The 20,707-nt window shown below is 46.0% G+C and overlaps 1 protein-coding gene across 2 annotated transcripts; it reads left to right on the top strand.

The window, feature by feature from the left end:
- Positions 1-6,902: 6,902 nt before the first annotated feature.
- Positions 6,903-18,896, top strand: LOC147905899 (uncharacterized). Of its 2 annotated transcripts, none has more exons than XM_087382238.1 (5): positions 6,903-6,920; positions 7,223-7,399; positions 7,562-8,612; positions 8,713-8,879; positions 18,200-18,896. In XM_087382238.1, exons 2-5 carry the CDS (start codon positions 7,227-7,229, stop codon positions 18,414-18,416), a joined length of 1,608 nt encoding a protein of 535 aa, XP_087238364.1. In that variant the 5' UTR covers positions 6,903-6,920; positions 7,223-7,226; the 3' UTR covers positions 18,417-18,896. The 2 variants fall into 2 exon arrangements, with proteins under 2 accessions (XP_087238364.1, XP_087238361.1); XM_087382235.1 differs by lacking the exon at positions 6,903-6,920 and adding an exon at positions 7,033-7,096.
- Positions 18,897-20,707: the final 1,811 nt, after the last annotated feature.

Genomic DNA, 20,707 nt, shown 5'->3' with positions numbered 1-20,707 from the left:
ATATCAATATCTACAACTACACTAGTCACATGTGCAAATATTGCTGCACTCAATTCAGACATGTCCGCATCCAACGTAAACATCCTGCCCTTCTTCTTCCCTTTTCCTATCAAGCGACTTTTATTTTTCATATCCTCAACAAAGCATCCATGAGGATTAAATCTAACCTGCAAGCCCTGCTCAACCATTCGACCAACAGAAACCAGGTTCTTAGTGATATTCAGGACATGAAATACATCAGATAGGTATTTCTTTTTTCCATCCTGCATAGACAAAGGAATTTTACCAATCTACACAATAGGATGTGTAGTATCATCACCGATCTCCACAAGTCAATGTCGTTCCATTTTCCTTGCATCCTACATTCATTTTGCATGACCTGTCATGTGGTTTGATGCACCTGAGTCAACATACCACACATCATTGCTTTCTTCTGCACTTGTCACAAAATTGGTCATGTGCTGCACCATAAAGAGATGCTCATTTCTGTCATCACCCTGTCTACTAGAGGATGCATAATTGCCTTGCTACAAATTTTCAGTCATGATGTCATTCTGCTTTCTATAGCAGTCTTTAACCATGTGACCCATTTTACCACATTAGTAGCATTCAACATTGTTGTTTGCATTTTGGCCTCTCTGCCATCCACCATGACCTGTTTGGCTCCCCCTGCCTCTAAAGCTACCACGTCCTCCTCCATAGGACTGGTTTTCTTGAATTTGCTGCATATTTTGATTTCTGCCATGGCCTCCAAATCGACCTGCTCTACCTCTGCCTCTACCTCTTCCAGCATTTGAGTAGAAGACAGCTTCTTTTGGAGTTCCTCCTGAAGAAGATGCACCACCATTTTTCTGCTCTTCAGAAATTAGAAGAGCAATCAACTCCTCAAAATTAGAAAAATTCCCACGGATGGCAATGGATGTCCGGAATTGTGCATAATCCTTTCCTAGACCATTTAAGGTCATAGAAACTAAATCATCATCTTCCACTGGCGACCCAATAGAAGCAAGTGCATCTGCAATCTTCTTCACCTTCATGTGGTAGTCATTGATGCTCATATTTTCTCTCTGCACATTATGCAACTCTTGCTTGAGCTGCATTTTCCTGGCTTGCATATTTGTGCTTTACATTTTTGTCAAAGTATCCCACGCCTCCTTTGGCGTGCTTGCATCCTGAATATGCACAATCATAGAATCTGAAATATTGATAGACAGCCAGTACATAACTTTTATGGCTCTCTCATGCCAGCCTTTAAATGCCTACAACTCCTATTGATTGGGAACATTTGGAATAACTGGTTCTTGTTCAGCTCTAGTAATGAACTCCCAATAGCCTTTTCCCTTAAGAAAATTCGTCATTCTAAACTTTCATGCTTGGAAGTTGTTCTTGTTAAGCTTTTCAGTGACAATTTGTGAAAGAGCATCAGATGCCATTACTAAACACTGCAAAATATTCTGTCACTGCAAAAAAAAAACACTTCTTCTGCCTCACAAGGGCAAATCTACAAAATTGACGAAAGTGGTGTTTGACCACACAGTCACTTACTAGTGACGATTATGCATCAACAGGCAATAAGAATGATTTTGTCACTCCCAATATCTCTGCGCACAGGAATATAATGTAATTTTTGCGATAACTTTTCACCAACCCACTGAACATTGGTCACAAAACAAGGCACTTTCCTAAATGCATGCGGAAAACTACCACCACCAAAACGGGCCCCAAAATGGCCTCAAATCAAAAAAATAATTTCACCAAGGGCTTCGTTCTTTTCCCGTAGCATATACTACCCTTTTGCTACACTGCGAAGGGTGTCCCAATCTGAGACAATGCACTCTTGCACTTTCCGACTGTGCTACCTGCAGAGATTTGCTCCCAAACTCAAAAAAAAAGGAAAGCAACACTGATCCTCTTACTAAGACACGGCGAACTTAGTTTGCTTTCTTGAGCTCCTTACCATGAACCGAGCTCTGATACCATGTGAAGAGAGTGGGAGAGAAGGAAGGAGTCTCACTTGCAGCTTTCTCACATACACAATGGGGGAATATACACGAAGGTGGAGGCTGAAAATAGTTTTCCTCTTCTTAGTTGTGAAAGCCAAAAGAATTCTAAGTAAAAAAGAATAGGTGAACCCTATATGTGGGTCTCAAACCAAACTCAACTAACTAAGGTGGCATACTAATTGAGCCACTAACTAGAGTACATAAAGATAGTTGGCATCCAGCTATTATTCATGGATGGTGTACCAACCGCATCTGTAGCTAACAAATCGGTGACATAAATGCACAACGGTCACCCTAGCATATCACGAGTGGAGCTCGATATCTCAACACAAATCTTATTGACTTTTGCCTTTGCTTGAATATTGTTGCAACTAAACAAGAAAGACTAGAGGTGGTCACAAGGTTTAAAATGGTGAGGGATAGATACCACGATTACAAAAGTAATATTTTTTGTTGTAACTATATGTTTGATTTGATATTAAAGTCTATTTTGCACGTGAGAAAGGAGAAACAACATGTAAACCCCTAACTCTCCTAACAAGAAGATCAAAAGAGAAAATAGAGATTACTATGAGGATGTGAAGGCCCTCCCCAAAAGGTATGCAAACAGTATTTATGTTGTGAAGATAAGCAAGATTGAGTGTTATTTGACAATCCATTGTAGGGAATCTTTCATATTGTGCATAAAAAGAGCTTTCCTTAATCAATCATTATAGAACAATATCAAAGGGAACTCTAAGAGGTTGCACATAATGTTGGAGGAGAAGACCTAGGTCTCAAAATAGGAGACCAAATTTCTATGAATTCCCAAACCAAAGAAAAGTGGTATCTTTTGCTTGACACTTACTAGTATGGTAGGTTTTACTATGCCATTTGTATTATTTGTTTAAATAACTTCCCACAAAGGATGAATCAAATGAAAGTGTTACAATTATAGATGCTAGTGACATTAATGTTCTTATCTTGGAAGAGCATGCAATGCCTTTAGCTCCTCATCAAGTCACGCAATAGTAGGAAGTAGATTCTACAAAATCTTTTTCTCATATATTGTTATTCATATTTTTCTATTGTCCTTTATATGTTCTTATGTTAGAAGAGTGTTTTAACTATTGATGCTTATGAACTTTACGTTATTATCTTAGAATTTTTTTCACTCTTGACTTGTAATATGCACAAGTTACAATGCAAACTCCACATCATGATTAGATGCTATGATTGCAAGAGATACATAACATTATGATTTTTATAATGTACTTATTCATCATCTAGTATGTGATAGATGTGATGTCAATTTTCTACAACAAATCATGACAAATTTGAAACTATTTCAAATCTTTTCTTTTTTTACTTCACATATAATTTTGAGCATTTTGAGGCAAATCCGAAATTTATTTTGAATAAACTTTTTGCTTTGAATCAATGTAATAATTATTTATTTCTTCTACTATTTGTGTCAATCCATATCAAAGTTATGAGATTCTATTCTTAATAAATAAAACATATAAAAAACTCCTTTATTGGTTCTTATTAAAATGGACATCTCTCTATTGATAATATCACATAAACACGACAATTGGAGTAAATCCATCATTTGCTCTTTTAAAGAAGCAATATTAAATAAGTTTGGTAGAAAGCCAAATCAAAAGATGCACTGTGGAGAATATATTTACTGTAAGGATATCTTCTTGTGAATAATATCTTTCAATGCCCCACAAAATAGTGATGCACAGTTGGGATGATGATAGGGATGAACAAATTCTAAGTGAGAAATCTCCTGCCACCTCATATACATTATCTTTGAGTGATGTTGTCCATGCAAAGCCTACGAGTTTGTAATATAGATTATATAAGCCATGCAACCATGGCTATAAGAATAAATAAATTGAAAGAAGAAATTGAGGATTTGCTTACAGCTTGAAGATAAATAAATTGTCTATAGGCATAAGTAGAGTAGGCAGATGAGATAGTTATTCTCACCACTTGGCTCCCACTTGGCTCATGGACAAATGTATTTTGTCTATGGCAAGTGACTGATGTAAATCACTAGCAAGTACTCAATTTTTCGCATGTCAACTAGATTATTTTTGTTGCATATGGAGATATAGTATTGCATGCATACTCATTATTAGAAAAGACCTCTAATGTCCTTTAGACAACACAAGATCAAAAGGATCTACTCTCAACTATGTGGGAGTAATCAAAAGTAGCACAGAGGTTAGAGCTAGATGGTATAAGCTTGTGGTGTTTTGAATTTGATAGTGCAAAGGGGAAGAACTCGTGAACACTCCGGTCTTTTAACGTGGCTTGTGATTCCTCTGAAGAAATACTAATGAGAATTAAATCATTGAATTGTACTATCTTTGAGAAATCTTTCCTCTCAATCAACATGTCCATATATCTATTCTTTTGACATGGTCTGCAATCCCCTTAGCAGAATGTTCAAGAGTACTACAACTATTCTGTCTTTGAGGAATCTAGTCTCGGGAATACTATGGTCTTTAAACGTGGCTTGTGATGCCTCTTAACAATGCTCAATGAGAACTAAATCACTTAACGGTCTATGGCAAATATTTCCTTAAAAGCATTACAATTTGCAATTCGCTTATAGATTGCTCAAGAGAAGTAGAATGATGGGAGATGCACCAATGTGGACAATTCGTAATATGCACACATGGGGGAGGAAAAAGAAGACAAGGTTGTAGTAGCGAAAGATTAATACCATTGAGAAGCATTGTGGGAAATGTTATAAAACTATACAAGGTAAAGATAATGAAAAGAAAATGGCAAAAGAGTGGGATACAGAAAATAACTACCACTTGGAAAATGAGATTGAATACGATAATGCATGCTTGCACAACAACCTAGCAAAAATAATAGACCAAGATTATTATAGAAACACCGGGGATGCATTGATGATCAGGTTGATAATGCATTTCAACTATCAAGCAAAGATTGAAGCAAGGTCAAGTCTTGATACACTTCTCAAGTTACAATCATACTTCACTCTATCAATTTTCCTCATTTGCCGACATACATTGGTTGAGGAGTAGAGCAAAAAGTATAGCTAAGTACATGAACCAAGTTGTAACTAATGATTTAAGAAAGGTTTTAAAAATTTGTAGACTACTCTCTTGTATCATTAGATTATAGTAGATACTACATCTTGTTTGGAGATCTATGTGCACTTTTGTATCATTAGATAATTTCACAACAATAGATACTACATCTTGGTTAGAGACTTATGGTGTGAGAGAATAACCCAAGAAAACCATGTTCTTTACCTGTATACAAATCAAAGTGCTAATAACTTACAATAACTTCTAATTCAAGCTTTAAAAGCGCATGGGTGACTGATAGAGTCTAATATGTTTGGGCAACTTATTTGATTTGCATGTGATGGTACTTCAATCTTACAATGTTGTCGAAATGGATTCCTATGAAATTAGAAACAAAATAAGCTCTTTATTGTGATGGGATCCATGTAAGGCATATCATACAAACCTGGCTTACAAATAAATTTATATCTACATCTCCATTGGTTCAAGGAATTGATACTTTGCTTAAAAAGTGTTACACTTACTTTTGCAAGTCCAAAAAGATACAATTGATTTTGAGTTCTTATGGAAGCAATGGGTACAAAAGGGAAAAAGAGTATCACAATTCAAAGAAATGAATATGTCAAGCAATAAAAACAAATAATTTGAGTAGAATAGTAGCTTAGGATAGAAAATCAAATTGTAGTTTCAAGATGTTGAATTGTTTAAACACTAGAAAATTCTAGTAAACCTAGATGGGGATTTTGCTCTTTAACATATGATGAAGAAGGTATGTTTGGCTCTCTGCAAACAATCAGCTTTTCAAGTTGACAAAGAGAAATAAAATGACACAAAAGAATACAATATATGTGAAAAAGATAAGTTGTGGAAGATGTACATAATGAAGTTGCAATTGCCATGGTAAATGAGGTCAAAAGCATGTTACGATAGAATGATTTTGTGATAATAGCATTTACAATCTTATACCTACATTTTTGGATCACTAGATCTTGTTAGTGTATTAAAGCAAGCACTAAGAATCATTGGGACTTTGTATAGGGTTGCAAAAGCAAGGGTCAACTTATATAACAATGTGAATGTTCAAACAAAAAGACTTAGATGGGAGTCGATGGCCAAAACATGGCGATGAATCTAGGAGGGATACAACTTGATGGACTTAGGGTGGTTTTACAAGCATATGAATAAGAAGCTTGCTCCACGAATGGAAAACCTCACTACTACTGATGCAACCCTTGCACAAACGGGATCTGGAAAAGGACCAAACCTAATGTGCTGCACAAACAACAAGTTGGAGTGTGGCACAGTCATGACAAATCTCTCAATTGCATTCTTGAGGCAAGGGGGGAGGTTTGAGAAATCCATCGATACCGATAGATGGAACCAATAGGACATGAGCTTTTATATGATGGGCGAGCAATTGGGCTTGGCATCTCACATTGCCCATGACCAAACCTTCTTGTCAGCCCGGCTTGGCTTCCCAACAATGACCACTCTTCAAATCAACCAGTCACCTCTGTGTGTTCAAGGTCCCACAAATGGCAAAATCGAGTGCGCACTCAATTTTTTTTGAATCGAGGATGGGCAGGTAGTGTGTAATGGGGTGCACCAATCCAAAACTACCGAGGGCTCTTTTAGGGTGCCCACAAACCTTTGGGGTGTGTAAAGAGCTTCTCTTGAACATTGCTCTCCATTTCCCTCTATGTTTTTTGTTTGTTTTTGCATTGTACTGAAATTGAAAGTGCGTTGTATTGAAATTGAAAGTGCCAACAACGCACCCATACGGGGTGACCAAGATAGAATTGTGAGTTGCTTGGATGCAAGTGCCGACAACGTCTCCATACGGGGTGACCAAGATAGAATCGTGAGCTGCCCATGGGGCTTGAACGGAGGCCGGGCAAATACACACCCACGCGTTTTAAGGGCTTGGTCTCTTGGTCTCTTGAACATTGGTGTACATTTTCCCTTTATGATTCCATTGCTGTGCATTTTCCCTACAATTTCGTCTTCAAAAAAACAGGTTGTAGGGAAATAGCGAAGGTTTGTTCCACGATTGAAGTGCAGGTTTTCTGTTAAGCAAGATACAATTTCGATGGACTTTTAAGCTGCTTAACACGCTGTGCATGGAAGAAATTGCGAAGTTTTTGATCCACGATTGGACTGCAGGACAATGGAGGATGCCCTCAAAGATCGTGCGCGTTCCCTTCTCGCTCAATTGGCCTCCTTCCCTCCTCACAAGCTCACTTCCTCAAGTCGCTCTCGTCTCCTCAAATTGGTGCGCTCCGAGCTCCGGTTCTTGGATCGCATCACGGCTGGCCCTCATGCAGCTTCAGAATTGAGCAGGTTCGGCAGAAAACAATCGCAATTATCGAATGCTTTGCTTACCAATTCGATTACATGAACGAGTTCGACAAGAATCTAACATGTATCCTTTGTTACCAATTCGAATAATTGTACGAACGATTTCGAATTTACTTTAAGATTCTAACAACGTACACACTGCAGCACGAACCTTGGATACCTTGAAGCCGTGGTTCAGGTTTTGCAGCATCCTCTTGTGGATGCTGCATCAGCCGTTTTACAGACATTTTCTGCGTCTCCTTCCGTAGGGATTGCAGGAGTGAAGGAAACCGATGGCAAATTGGCGGAGGTTCATGTAGATGTCGTTTGCACGTTTCAAGCAAAACCGGTGTGGATTGTAGTATCGGATCGAAATCCAAAATACTTGACTTGGTTAGACGAAGGCACTCGCACTAAAGGATGGAAGTCCCGGGCGCGGCTACTTCTGGATGTAGCTCTGGCTAGTGACTTTTTGAAGCCGAAAGCTGTGCTCTTCTTTTTCGCCAAAGGAGCTTCGAGCAGTTTGGTAGAGGGATTTGAGACAGAATTTGGAGCTTCAAGGACACAAAAGTTCGGTGTGCACGACTGTGATTATGACCTTGTCGCGGAAATTCCAGCTAGTTCTAGGGAACAGATGTTTCGTGAGCTGGAGGACGGAGAGTGGGTCGACATTCAACTTTCCAAACAGCATTTCGGTAGGGGTGCGTCCCCAGAAACTGGATTTCAATCGCCACAATGCACAACCTGTGAACGCTGGACCACGCTTGAGGTTACCATCGATGCTGCGATAATGGCTCATCGGGATGTTCCTAGTGCGAACGAACTTCAGATATGGGCAACGGAGGAATTACATTCGCTTACGCTAGCAGATGCAGAGAGCAAGGGCGTGGGAAGTATAATGAATGGAAATCCGGGAGAAAAGAGCACACTCGCCTCAATTCCGATTCTTGATCAATCACTTGATGCCTTTCCATATGGGGCAGGAGACTGTGGCGAAACTTTTTCATTCTTTTTGGGGACCTTAAGGCTGCATAAGAATCGATTAGTTGAGGAAGCTAATGGTTTGTCCACATCAAATCTGGTCAATCTAGATACCACAGCTTTGGTGGCTCTGGTTTCTGAAGCCAGCAACGGTGCCGCATCTATGCTGGTCACCATGTCCAACCAAGAATTGATATCTAGGTTCGGAAGTACAGCTCAGTTCATGAAAGACCAGGTGTGCACCTACTCTGGCGTGTCAACTTCCTTCTTCGTATCATCTCACTTCTCGTGTGTATCCTGAAGATAACCGAGTTTTCACTATTTTCTTTCCAAAGGCTGAAGCAGAATTGAAAAGCCCTTTGCTGCAAAAGATGATAAGCCTTCTGGCGGATAAAAGACCTGTTATCTCAGAATCGGTTTGCAGAGAGTTCAAGTCTTTGGTTTCACTGTGTGGGGGTTCCCAAGAGAGGCATCGAGCAAATGCGTTGTTGAAATTATTGCCGTAAGTGTCTTTTCACGTAGATAAGGATCAACATGACATTTTTCCTTCATTATGAAGGCCTTTGTATAAACATTTTCTCATAAAAATGTGTTTGTACGTGTGTGTACCTTTTGATGCTGAAGATGCCGCTGTATGCACGAAGTAGTTGATGTAACCTTGTTGATGAGCATTGGTTTTGTTCCTGCTTTAGATTTTTTCATGATGACTGTAGGCATGTATCAGGAAAGTCTACAATGTATACTTTTGGTTTTTATCAATTGTTAGAGCATAAGAAAATATAGAAATATAGGTCACATGCTATATGCATTATGTATATTCATATGGCTCGTTCTGATTGTCCGACCAAGCATGGGAGAAGGATCAGACTTTAACCATGATTGTCTGGTCTAGTAAAAAAACGTTTGCAACTTTGCATTACCGAGCATCAGTGAGTTACCTTTTCTACTAAGGTGAAATTTGGCCTTAGGTATGTATTTTTTAGGTGAAAGCTATACACAGTACAAACGACCAAGAGTTACATAGCATGCATCTCTAATTGATAAGGATCAGTTAGTGTTTCACCAGGTTGAGAGGGGCTGGGAGTTTTATGCCCTAGATAGAGAATCAGGATAAGAGTATAGCATGACATCGATCATGGTGGGGAAGGAGCTAAGTATTTTTTATTTTATTTTTTTCAAAGAAAGGAACCTTCTATTAATGCTTGAAAGATTTTCATACAAGACAGCAGCCCCGAAGGTGCTGAGTATGGAAAAAACCGGAAAAGGCTGAAAGAAAAACCGGCCTGATTCAGAGAAACCCAGCTCACTGCCTAGGCGATCTCTGGAATTGGGGCTAACAGCCAAGTGGGGGGACTATACAGCCAATGAATCCCTCGCAGAGTGAAGATGTAGAAAACACCTGCAGGCCAAGCCTTGCAGAAACGAGCACGCCTCTCGATAGTCATTCTGGAGTTTGGAGTCCCGCGCTCCCAGGTGGACCATAGAGTGTAAATGATATCCTGCCATATGGCAACTAGGGTAGCTGTGGGTGGAACCGGGTGCCCACGCATCACAAGACTGCAGCGAGCCACCCAAATGTTCCAAGCCGCGCAGGCTTTGCAGGAGTCCAGCCAGATTTGCCAGCTCGCAGCCCTTCAGGTTTGCCAGGAGTGGTGGGGCAGAGAGAGAGCTCTTCGTAGGGACCTCGCCTCCATTCAGCGACTCCAGCAGGCAGCTCCGAGTTCGGAGAAGCATCGGATCCAGGCCCTTTGAGCCAGAGCCCTTCTTGAGGAGACTCTCCAGCGTCGCTCAGAGTTTTCTTATCACGCCTCCCTCTCCTACTGGGCTCGGAAGGGCGACCGGATGAGCAAAGAGTTCTTCAGGAGGCATGGCCAGAGGGCAGCAGGTGATCAGCTCCGGAGTCTTAGGACAGCGGAGGGGCACATCGTTACTGATCCGGAAGAGGTCTTGGGGTTGGCTACCGACTTCTACAGGACTCTTTTCCAGCAGGAGCAGCTTGCCCCCCCCGTACTAGACGTTCCTGCGAGGAGGTGTGGAGGCACATTCCAGCCCTTGTTCAGCCCAGCATGCAGACGACGTTGATGGCACTGTTCACTACTGTCGAGATGCAGGAGGCCTTGATGGCCATCGATGGGCAGAAATGCCCTGGCGAGGATGGGCTCTCTCGCGCTTTCTTCACCTCTTTCTGGGATCAGATCCATCAGCCCCTCCTAGCAGCCCTCCAGAGGATTTTCAGCAGCGGACATATGCCAGAGAGCCTCTCTTCGGGTTTGATTTGCCTCATCCCGAAGGGAGGAGATCGACAGGAGATCCGTCAGTGGCACCCGATCACTCTCCTCACCACTGCCTACAAAATCCTTGCCAAGATGATCAGCGCCAGAGTTCGGCCACTACTTCCTGACCTCATTCATGACACTCAGATAGGCTTTGTCCAGGATCGCAGTATCCTGGATAATGTCTTTACCTTCTCAGAGGCGACGGAGTGGGCTCAGCACAGTGGGTCGCACCTTGCCATCCTACTTCTCGACTTTGAGAAGGCCTACGATCGAGTGGACTGGTCCTTCCTGGAGGGTACTTTGGAGAGACTAGGATTCCCAGTAGGATGGATTCAGGGTATCTCAACGTTATACAGGACAGCTTCCAGCAGGGTCATCATCGGCGGCAGGATGGGAGAGCGATTTCAATTGGAGAGATCAGTGCGTCAGGGTTGCCCCCTCGCTCCTTACTTGTTTCTCTTCTTCGCCGAGGCGATGACATACTACCTTCGGGCGAGGTCGACCGGAATCCGGGGTGTTCGCCTTCCCATCAGGGAGGACACGGAGCTCCTGGACTCGGAGTATGCAGATGACACAGCGCTGTACGTTCAGGATGATGAGATGATGCTGGAGAGGGTGAGGCTAGCCTTAGAGGTCTTCTGCTCAGTAGCCGGTGCGAAAATCAACTGGAACAAATCAGTTGGTTTTCTCACAAACCCTGGGGCATGCTCATAGTGGGGGAGGTTTTTGGGTTTCAGATGGATCCCGCGGGGACAGACAGCTAGATATCTCGGCTTTCAAGTCGGCCTGGACATCACGCCAGCTCAGCAGTTTTTCTCGGTGCTAGATTCCATTTGACGGAAGCTGGCTTTCTGGAACACTGCTAAGCTCTCTCTTGCAGGTCGTGCTCTGGTAGTCAACCAGGTTCTCTTGGCCACGGCCTGGTATGTGGCCTCTTGTTGGTGCTTCTCGAGATCCAGCGTGGCACAGCTCAGGAGGATGATCCGGAATTTCGTGTGGTCTGGGGGGGATGGCCTCAGAGATACCAGAGCCAGGGTAGCCTGGCAGACAGTCATTCTTCCGTAGGCTGAGGGTGGCTTGGGGGTCATTGATCCTGAGCTTCAGAGTCAGGCCCTGCTGGGCAAGTTAGTTATCCGCGGTTTGACCCTGGGGGGGCAGACGTGGAAGATGTTACTTCAGCAGGGGATCAGTTCTTGCGTCCCGCGCCGAGGTGGAGTGTGGCTACCATCCCTCCGGTGGATCTTCACCTCTGCACCGCTTACTCACCCCCGCTCCCCGCTCATTCGCAGCCTTCTCATGGTTTGGAGGCGACTCCGTCTCAGTCTCCTCCAGTCCCCTCCTAGCTGTCAGGAGGAGATCGACCGCCAGACGCTCATCTGGAACGATCAGGTCAGAGATACCTTGGGCCTTCAGCTGGGGGAGAGGTCACATATCCTGTGGGACGGCTGGATGCGGGGGCCAGCCCGGTCCCTTCGAGTTTGGAGGGACACTTACAGACACTTGGAGACCGTTGCTCTAGCAGCCGCAGCTGGAGGTGTTCGTGGAGCTCAGGCAAGACGCACAGAGATAGACGGAGCGATTCCTGCTGGTTGGTTGGTTCCACCCGAGACGCAGATACTCATGCCTGGTGATGACCGTTGGCTTGGACAGTTCACCCCCCGTGGCATCCCATTGGTGGTTGCAGGCCAGATGGACGACACCTCTGTTTCCTTCTTTGCGATTTTGGGGGACGGCCGACTCAGGAGAGAGGGTGTGCTCATTGACCCCCTTCTCCCGTGGCAGAGGGTTCGGGTCGTAGGCCTCGTGGGGAAGGTTTGGCGGATCGATCCTAGTATAGAGCAGGATCAGCTGCAGTCATGGCGACTGTGGCTTTGGGAGGGGAGGGCCTTGTCAGAGCTTGATTGGGACCCAGGTGAGTGGAGATGGCCAGAGGTTGTGGCAGGCCAGGGGCCGACCCCTTTCTTCGCTTACAGCACGACATTGGGCAGGAGAGTTCTCGGGAGGATGCAGAGCCGCCCGCCCACTCAGCGGCCCAGTTGGTATGCTCAGGGTATCTCCAGGCTATTTTTGCAGGCCTTCTGGAAGGCCTTGTGGGAGAGTTGGCGGCCGCGGAAGATCTCCTACTTCCTTTGGCTACTCGCCCACAAGGGTCTTCCAGTGGGGAGCTGGTTGCGGCAGATTGGCCAGGATGGACTTTGTCAGATTTGTCATGAGGACGAGGAGTCAACACTGCCTGTGGAGCTGCACTCGCGCCCAGGAAGTGTGGAGGTGGACCTTCGGGATCCTTACTCGCGCAGCACCGGAGCTAGGTTTGATCACCTGGGGCTCGTTCTGCTGGTGCAGCACCACACCTGGCTTTCATCAGTTGTTCGAGGCAGGCCCGCAGGACCCCATGTTCCTTATCACACAGGGGACTTGGGGGCCGCTCGAGGGCATCCCGCCGCACCTGGCAGAGGCGGACACAGGATCTCAGGAGAGGCAACCGGTCTGGGAGATTATTAGCAACATCGCTGGATGGCACATTTGGACCTCGCGCTGTGCGCAGATCATCGGTGGCACCTCTCTTTCGACTGCCCAGGTCATGACCGACATTTGGAGTGAGATTATACACACACTCAGAGGCCAGTGGGACCAGATACAAGGAGATTCCCGAGCTGGCCGGGAGAAGCGGAGATGTTTCCTCCGAGATTGGGATACGCAGGGCCTCTTCTTCGAGCATACTTCTCAGGGCCTTCAGTGGCGCTATTCACCACCTCTCTGGCTGTTTATTCACACCCGCCTGATCCCTCCGTGAGAGAGAGCTGCGTCCGATTTGTGAACGCAGCCCCGTCAGCTGCAAAACTGACCTCATGTATCTTGTTTTTTCGAAGTAATATAATCAGCACTGTTTTTTCGGCAAATGTTCCAAGCCATGATGCTGGCTACCACCTCCCAGACATTGTCCTTCTTAGGAGGAGGAGGAGCTAGATTGTCAGGGGGGACTGCCTCGTGGAGTGCGATCCTTTGGATGATCTGACCTTGTATCTGGTAGGTTGGGGAGATCTCATCAATCTGAAACGCATGTCCTCCCTCTATCAACCAAGCCACCATCCCCCCAGGTGTAGTCTCTATGGAGACTTTGCATACGTGTCATGATCGTGAGGGCTCCCATCCAAATCCTCGCTGCGCTACGACAGCTCCACAGGCAATGCGGGATAGTCTCCAGGGCACCATCGGAGCAACAATGGCATTGCCCGTCCACTCGCATCTGCTCCAACCACAGTCTGATGGGCAAGCCTCCGTCGGCCAACTAGAAGAAGTAAGAGATCTTCCTCGGCCGCAAGCTGAACCACAACCACATCTAGAACCTGGAGCGCACATCCCAAGGCACTCGCTGGGTCACCCAATGTCTCTCTCTCGAAGGGGTCCACCTCGACGAGTCCATCTGAAGCCTCCTGCCAATCCATGTGCTGTAGGAAAAGAAGGGCATCTCATCCACCTGCTCAGCTGGGCCGCCCTTGGAGGGCCAGAACCACTCTCTCGGATCCCACTGGTCAGGGGTCTACCCTCCCACAGCCAAAGGCGCCATCTAGGCATCCTGCTCTGAAATACTGGGAGGGTCAATGTGCGACTCCTTCCCCAAACGGCCCACCACTCTGATCATCTGCCAGTGTATCCCATCAAGACTCCCATCCATCTCGGGGTCACTCTCAGTGAGCGGCTCAAGTAGGCCTCCAGGTCCTACACGGAAGAAGCTGGGGTGCGTGTTGCCACGTTGCATCAACATCCTCAAGGGAACACCAGTATGGGAAAACTGCCCCAACCATCTGCTCTCTCTCCAAACGTGAAGTCCTTCCCACTAGGACTCCGGAATGGCTAAGTCAATCTCGCCCATCTGCTGCCTTGCCCCTCGCAGATGCGCTAGGGCATCAAGCTTCACCTCTATCTCCATAGGTAGTCTGCTCTAACGGCCAAAGGACCCTGTTGGACCACTGTCCCACTGTGTCCAACCAATGTGAGTCCGATGTCTGAGCATCCGGCCCTCCTAATCTCTGATCTCTGGATGCCACATAAGGGGCTGGCGCTCAAACTCCTCTCTGCATCTGGGCGGAGCACAGATGAGACCCCCTGGCAGCAGTCTCTGCCATACCGTGTGAAGACTCCTCATCAGGGGAGAGCCCTTCCCCGTAAGGGGGGCCTCTGAGAAGATCCATTGATGTGAAGGTTGCCAATGTCCCCCAGTGCATGGGGTGTTCCTCATAAGCCCTCGTTGTAAGAGGAGCTTCCAAGGCTCTGCACCTGGGGTGAGGCCACGAACCACCAACTTGCCCAAAAGGGCCCTGCTCTACATCTCTGGATCAATGACACCCAAGCCTCCCAGTGCCTGCGGCATGTTCACTGTTTGCCAGGCTACTCCGGCCCTAGTGTTCCTCGTGCCATCTGAACTTGCCCAAAGGAAGTTCCGTACCACCCGTCGGACCTGCCCAATGCAACCTCTGTGAAAGCACCAGCAAGAGGCGATATACCAAGCCGTGGCAAGAAGGACCTGGTTTGCCACTAAGGCGTGACCTGCTAAGGAGAGTTTGGCCAAGCTCCAATAGAGAAGCTTGTGCCGAACACTCTCAAGGACCGGGGCAATTTGCTGCTCTGCTGTAATGTCAATACCCACCTGGCATTCGAGGTATCTCGCTGTCTTGTCCCGTGGTATCCATCTGAAGCCAAAGTCACTCCCCCACTCCGGGATCTCCTGTGTCTCCTCAAAGCCTGTGAAGAAACCTATAGATTTCGTCCAATTGATCCGTGCCCCCGAGGCCTCACAATAAATAGCCAGGGCGCCCCTGACTCTCTCCAGACTTGTGGTGGTGCCCTCAACATACAAGGCCGTGTCGTCTGCAAACTCGGAGTCAAGTAGCTCCTCTTGCTGTCTGATTGGGAGCTTCAACCCTGTGAGACCCGCCACCTATGATCTCAAATAGTAGCCCAAAGCCTCCGCCACAAACAAGAAGAGGAAGGGAGCAAGTGGGCAGCCCTGGCAGACTGAGCGAGAGAGAGGAAAGGCCTCGCCTGTGTGTCCTTTGATAAGCATTTGGCTAGAGCTCCCTGCATATAGCACTGAAACTCCTCTGACCCATCTGTCTGAGAAACCCAATCTCCTCATAGTGCCCTCCGAGAAAGACCACTCCACCTTGCCGTAGGCCTTCTCAAAGTCCAAGAGAAGGACAACCAACAGTTGTGACTCCTCTCTGGACCAATCCGCTGCCTTCCAGAACGTGAAGATGTTGTCCAGGATGCTACGCTCCTAGACAAACCCAGTCTGTGTGTCATGGATGATGTCGGTAAGATGGGGCCGTAACTACAAGCTCAAGACCTTGGTGAGGATCTTGTATGCAGTATCAAGCAGAGTGATCGGCCTGCATTGTCGGATGTCTGACCTACCTCCCCCTTTCGGGATTAAACAAATCCACCCCCTGCTCAAAGACTGAGGGAGAAGGCCTATGTCAAAAATCTTCTGGCAAGCTGGACAAAAAGGGATGGAGATAATCTCCCAGAAGTTCTGGAAGAAGGCCGGAGTCAAGCCATCCTCACCCGGGCACTTCTGGGTCGGGAGAGCCTTGAGGGCTTCCCAGAGCTCCTCATCTGTGAAAGGCTCCTCAATCTGCTGCATAAGTCCTGTGAGACTACTGGCGGAATGTGATCCCAAACTAGCTCTTGGGCCACAAGACCAGCTGGGGTCATCCTCTCCGTCTAAAAGAGCTGGCTGTAGAAACCCGTGGTCATGTCCAGAATCTCTTGCAGGTCAGTGTGCATGATGCCCTACGAGTCCCGGAGACGTTGTAGCTGTGTGCCTGCCGATCGGGGCCTAGTGGTCTAAAAGAACTGCTTCGTCATCCTGTCCCCCTACTGTACCCATCGCGCTTGGGAGGAATGATAGGAGAACTCAGCCCGCCGCACCTCCATGTCTTGGAGCTCGAGACAAGCGCTCTTGAATCTGTCACTAAGCCACTGAGACACTAGGTCTTGCTCCCTTAGCCTCTCAATGGAGGCGAGGTCTCTCCTCAAAGTCCGCTCTCACTCCTGAAGGGTACTCCTTCGCTGAAGGGCGTGAGCCTGCAGCTCCTCACTGCTCCTATGAATTGCATCGGCCACCCACGTAGCCCAGCCCTCACACGGTGCCGTCTCTGACTGCTCCCAAATCCCTGCCATGACCTGCTGAATCTCCTCGTCCTGCAGGAGGTCCTCTGGAATGCGGACCTCCTTCTGGGGGAGACCTCAGCGGGGCTGATCCAAGTGAAGTACCACTGGAGAGTGGTCTGACATCGTGGTACCTACCAAAATCCTGGTAGATCCGCCTCTGTGTAGTGCCCAGTCCCCAACATAGAAACGGTCTAGTCTCTCTAGCAATCCATCGTGTCTCCTCTGTCTAAACGAGAAGAGAAGGCTGCCAGGTGTCCTGCAGAAATCTGGCTCTCTCCACAGATCTCTGCCACAGGTGCTACGCTATGCTACTGGCATCTTAGAAAAAGAGGCTCCACCCTGCTTGTCTTCCCCAAACTCCAAGTTGTTGAAGTCACCTCCAACAATCCAGGAGTCTACATCCGGAAGACACTTTGACAGCCTCCTCCAAAAGGCCGGGTGGTGCTGTCTACACGCTGGGGCATACACGTTCAAGATCCCGATCCTGGACTCTCCCATCCGAACTCCCATCCAAACTGCCTGTCCTGGAATGAGCTCGCCCTGATCGTAGACCTCTAGGGCCAAAGTCTGTGAGACTGACTACCTGGAGGGCTGGTAGGGGGCAGATCTGTTCACCAGATGACCCAACCTGGTCGGCCATCTGTTCGGTGAGGTCAGGTCTGATATCCCCAAGACCCTGGTCCGCCCTGGGTCAGTATATGCAGGTCAGCCATTTTGAGGCTCCTCCTGGCCTATATAAGGATGTCAGATGTCCTCCTTGTTCAACCAACAGTAAAGCATCTCATTTTACACGACTTTGCTCATATGTTTGGCTGCCTCCCCTTTCACTTCCCGATGACTGTGAAGATGCCCACAATAAATTTTGTTCAGGTGCTAAAGGAACTCTTGAAATCGTTGAGTGTTCATCTGTGGACTTGCTTCTTCGTATTTAACTTTTGTGATAGGCTGCATACATGTTTACATGCTGCATTTATTTTGAAAGCGCTCTTTCTTTAGGCTCTGTTGCCATTTTGTGAGGAATTTCAAGTGCATTCAGTATTGCTTGCTAGCATTACTCTATTTTGAACATGAAAATACATATTTTAGGGTCTTTTGTTTATTCATTAGCAGGTAATATCTCTAGATATTGTTGTGGTGTATTCCACTTTATGATGGTTTTTTCCTATTTAACTAAAGTCTAGTCAGTAACAAGGAGTTTTTTTATTATCTGATCACAAGTTGACTGCGTTGCTATATTTTCTGGATCCTCGTATATACAGCGAGCTTATATAGCTCAACGCATATGATGGGATAGGTAATTCTTTGGACTCTTATAAGTGGGATTGCTTTATTGAAGTTGGTGATTCATAGTGATCCCTTATTGCTCTTGCAGAGTGCTCCCAGACACGCCATCTGTGCGCGTAATGGGCCTATGTGAAACTGGAAAAATCAAGGAGAAGAACAAGATTGTTTTTGGAACTGGAGACCACCTGCAAGCACCAACTCTGACAGCTAATCTGTCTTTTGTTCGAGCTGTCAGGCAAACTGGAATGGCTTTATCTGTAATTGAACATGAACCTCGTGCTTTGGTTGGCAGTAAGTGTAGATAATGCAACATCTAGGACACCATTTGCTCTACAGCGAACACAACTGATTTGAAGGAACTGGCCAAATTCAGTTTTTTCCTGGCATTCAAGGGATACTTTTTCTTTATTGGACTCAGGAGAAATCTTAGCTGCAAAAGAGAGGGTTTGTACCTGTAAGGGACAACACAACAAGAATGAATGCTGAGGTGAAACTTTTGGCCAAATTTGGAGAGCTGGCTTAAGCTGCGGAGTAGAACAACAATGGGGCCTTCAGGCTCTGAACTGGAATGCCTTAATAACAATGTCCCTGCTTGAGAAATTTTCTGTTCTGTTGTTGTGAAGCTTTATTTTTGTATCCTTGTGCTAAAGTTTGTCATAAAAGAATGATTGAACAGGTCCATTTTATATTCAGGTTTGAGGGAGTCAAACTGAGGGTTTTCAGACTTGATGTACGAATATTGGAATTTGAAAGCACCCTATTTGCAAAATCATGACACGTGCATTCTTATATCCACACGTCATACTTTAGGTGAAGAAAGGGTGCTTATGTTTGCTGAGGGATACCATTATGAAAATGCCTGAAAACATTGAGACATTTTTTTCCATAAAAATGTCTGCATTGAAAATTCGGATTTAGTTTTATTATCTTTCTGGTCTTGTTTAAGAGATACGGTTCTTACAGTACCACTATTCAACAGGTAACTCTGGCAGCTTTTTGTAATCTCTATAGTTGAATCAAACCTGGTTGTAGTAGTGCTTGAACTTCTCGAACCTCATAGGGCTCTTGTTCAAGAATAAATGACAGACATAGGATCTATGAAAACCATTTTATTTTGCTCTTTTTTCAGTGATTATTCTCATGGCACGTTTGACGTGAATTGAACAATAGTTTCAAGAAATTATTTTAACAAATATGCCTTACTTTCGAGGTTTGTGTTGAGATGTAAATTGCACTTCATGACAAGGGCAACCCATATGCTGGACGTGGTAAAAGAGAATGTTCATAAGTTGCAAATAACATGTGGATAGCCTAGTAGGCAATTGTAGATTTATTAAAAACCCATGTATACTTTTCTTTTTTTTTGCAAGAGAGAGTGCTCTATTTAGGACTCGTATCGTCTCTCTCTAGCCCCCCGTCGCGGCTGATGATCCCACGAGATGATATCAACTGTATCATACGGTTGGATCTATCATAGCTTTACACGGCAGGGACTTGGGGAGAGGACTAGGAGTTTCCCACCAAGATCCAGGTCTACCACGACCATTTTCTTAGGATATCAGAGGACGGAGTGATCAACAGACCTCATACCTAGAAGACAGATGCATCTCACAGGAGGATTGCCTTCGGGCAGATGAGAGTGTCATCCCTTTAGCTGGGGATAGAAGTAGGCAGAGCTGCTGGGATACCGAGAGAGCAACGTTATGCAAGCTTTGCACCATTTTCTTAGGATATCAGAGGACAGAGTGATCATTAGACCTCATACCTAGAAGACGGATGCATCTCACATTCATTGAGGATTGCCATCGGGCAGATGAGAGTGTCATCCCTTTAGCTGGGGATAGAAGTAGGCAGAGCTGTCGAGATACCGAGAGAGCAACGGATATGCAAGCTTTGCACACTAGGAGAGGTGGAGACAAAGGGGCACTCTCTATGCATATGTCTGGCATACTATGAGATTCAAGGATAGATGAGGAGATGAGGGAAGAATGGAGCAGTGGGAGGAGACGGCATGGAGCAGTAGAGCAGAGAGTAGCTAGATCACACACCATGGAGGTCTAGCCCATCACAGCCTTTCTCTGAGGCACGTGCCTAAGTCGAGGGGTCACTTCTCGACATGGCATAGAGAGGACTCAGAACCCACCCCCCCTCGCCATTACGCGAGTCAACATGACAGACGCAGCTTTGAGATATCCTTGCGTCTCACAAGAGAGCCACCATGGCACTTGGATATGCCTCCTGAGTATCTGAGTCTCCATATGTATTGTTTCTGAGTTATGATTTTCTTTGAGTTTTTCTCAGTACGTAGCAAGGGTCTCAGCGAACCCCTTGCCTCAACAACCCATAGCGGCTTGTATGAGTCACCTCTCTCTCTCTCTCTCTCTCTCTCTCTCTCTCTGTGACAGAGGAGTCTCACACACATTGAGGAGTGCCATCGGACAGATGCGGGTCTCATCACATCAGCTGAGGGTCGAGGCAGGGAGAGCTGCACGCATACCCAGAGAGTAGCGGACTTGCAGGTTGTGTGCAATGGGGGCAGTCGAGACAAAGGAGCACTTTCTATGTGTTTGCCCAACCTACTATGAGATCCGAGGGC

Source organism: Dipteris shenzhenensis, chromosome 1, assembly GCF_047967505.1.
Source record: "Dipteris shenzhenensis isolate YYH24624 ecotype China chromosome 1, Dip_SZ_1.0, whole genome shotgun sequence".
Classification (NCBI taxonomy): domain Eukaryota; kingdom Viridiplantae; phylum Streptophyta; class Polypodiopsida; order Gleicheniales; family Dipteridaceae; genus Dipteris; species Dipteris shenzhenensis.
The sequence above is the reverse complement of the archived record's forward strand: the minus strand, read 5'-3'. Positions and strand labels throughout refer to the sequence as shown.

Excerpts from the sequence above, each read along its gene's own strand:
- LOC147905899 (XM_087382238.1), top strand. The coding sequence starts at position 7,227 with ATGGAGGATGCCCTCAAAGATCGTGCGCGTTCCCTTCTCGCTCAATTG. Across the intron at positions 8,613-8,712 it reads CTCAGTTCATGAAAGACCAG|GCTGAAGCAGAATTGAAAAG; the intron begins GTGTGCACCTAC and ends TTCTTTCCAAAG. Across the intron at positions 8,880-18,199 it reads GCGTTGTTGAAATTATTGCC|AGTGCTCCCAGACACGCCAT; the intron begins GTAAGTGTCTTT and ends TTGCTCTTGCAG.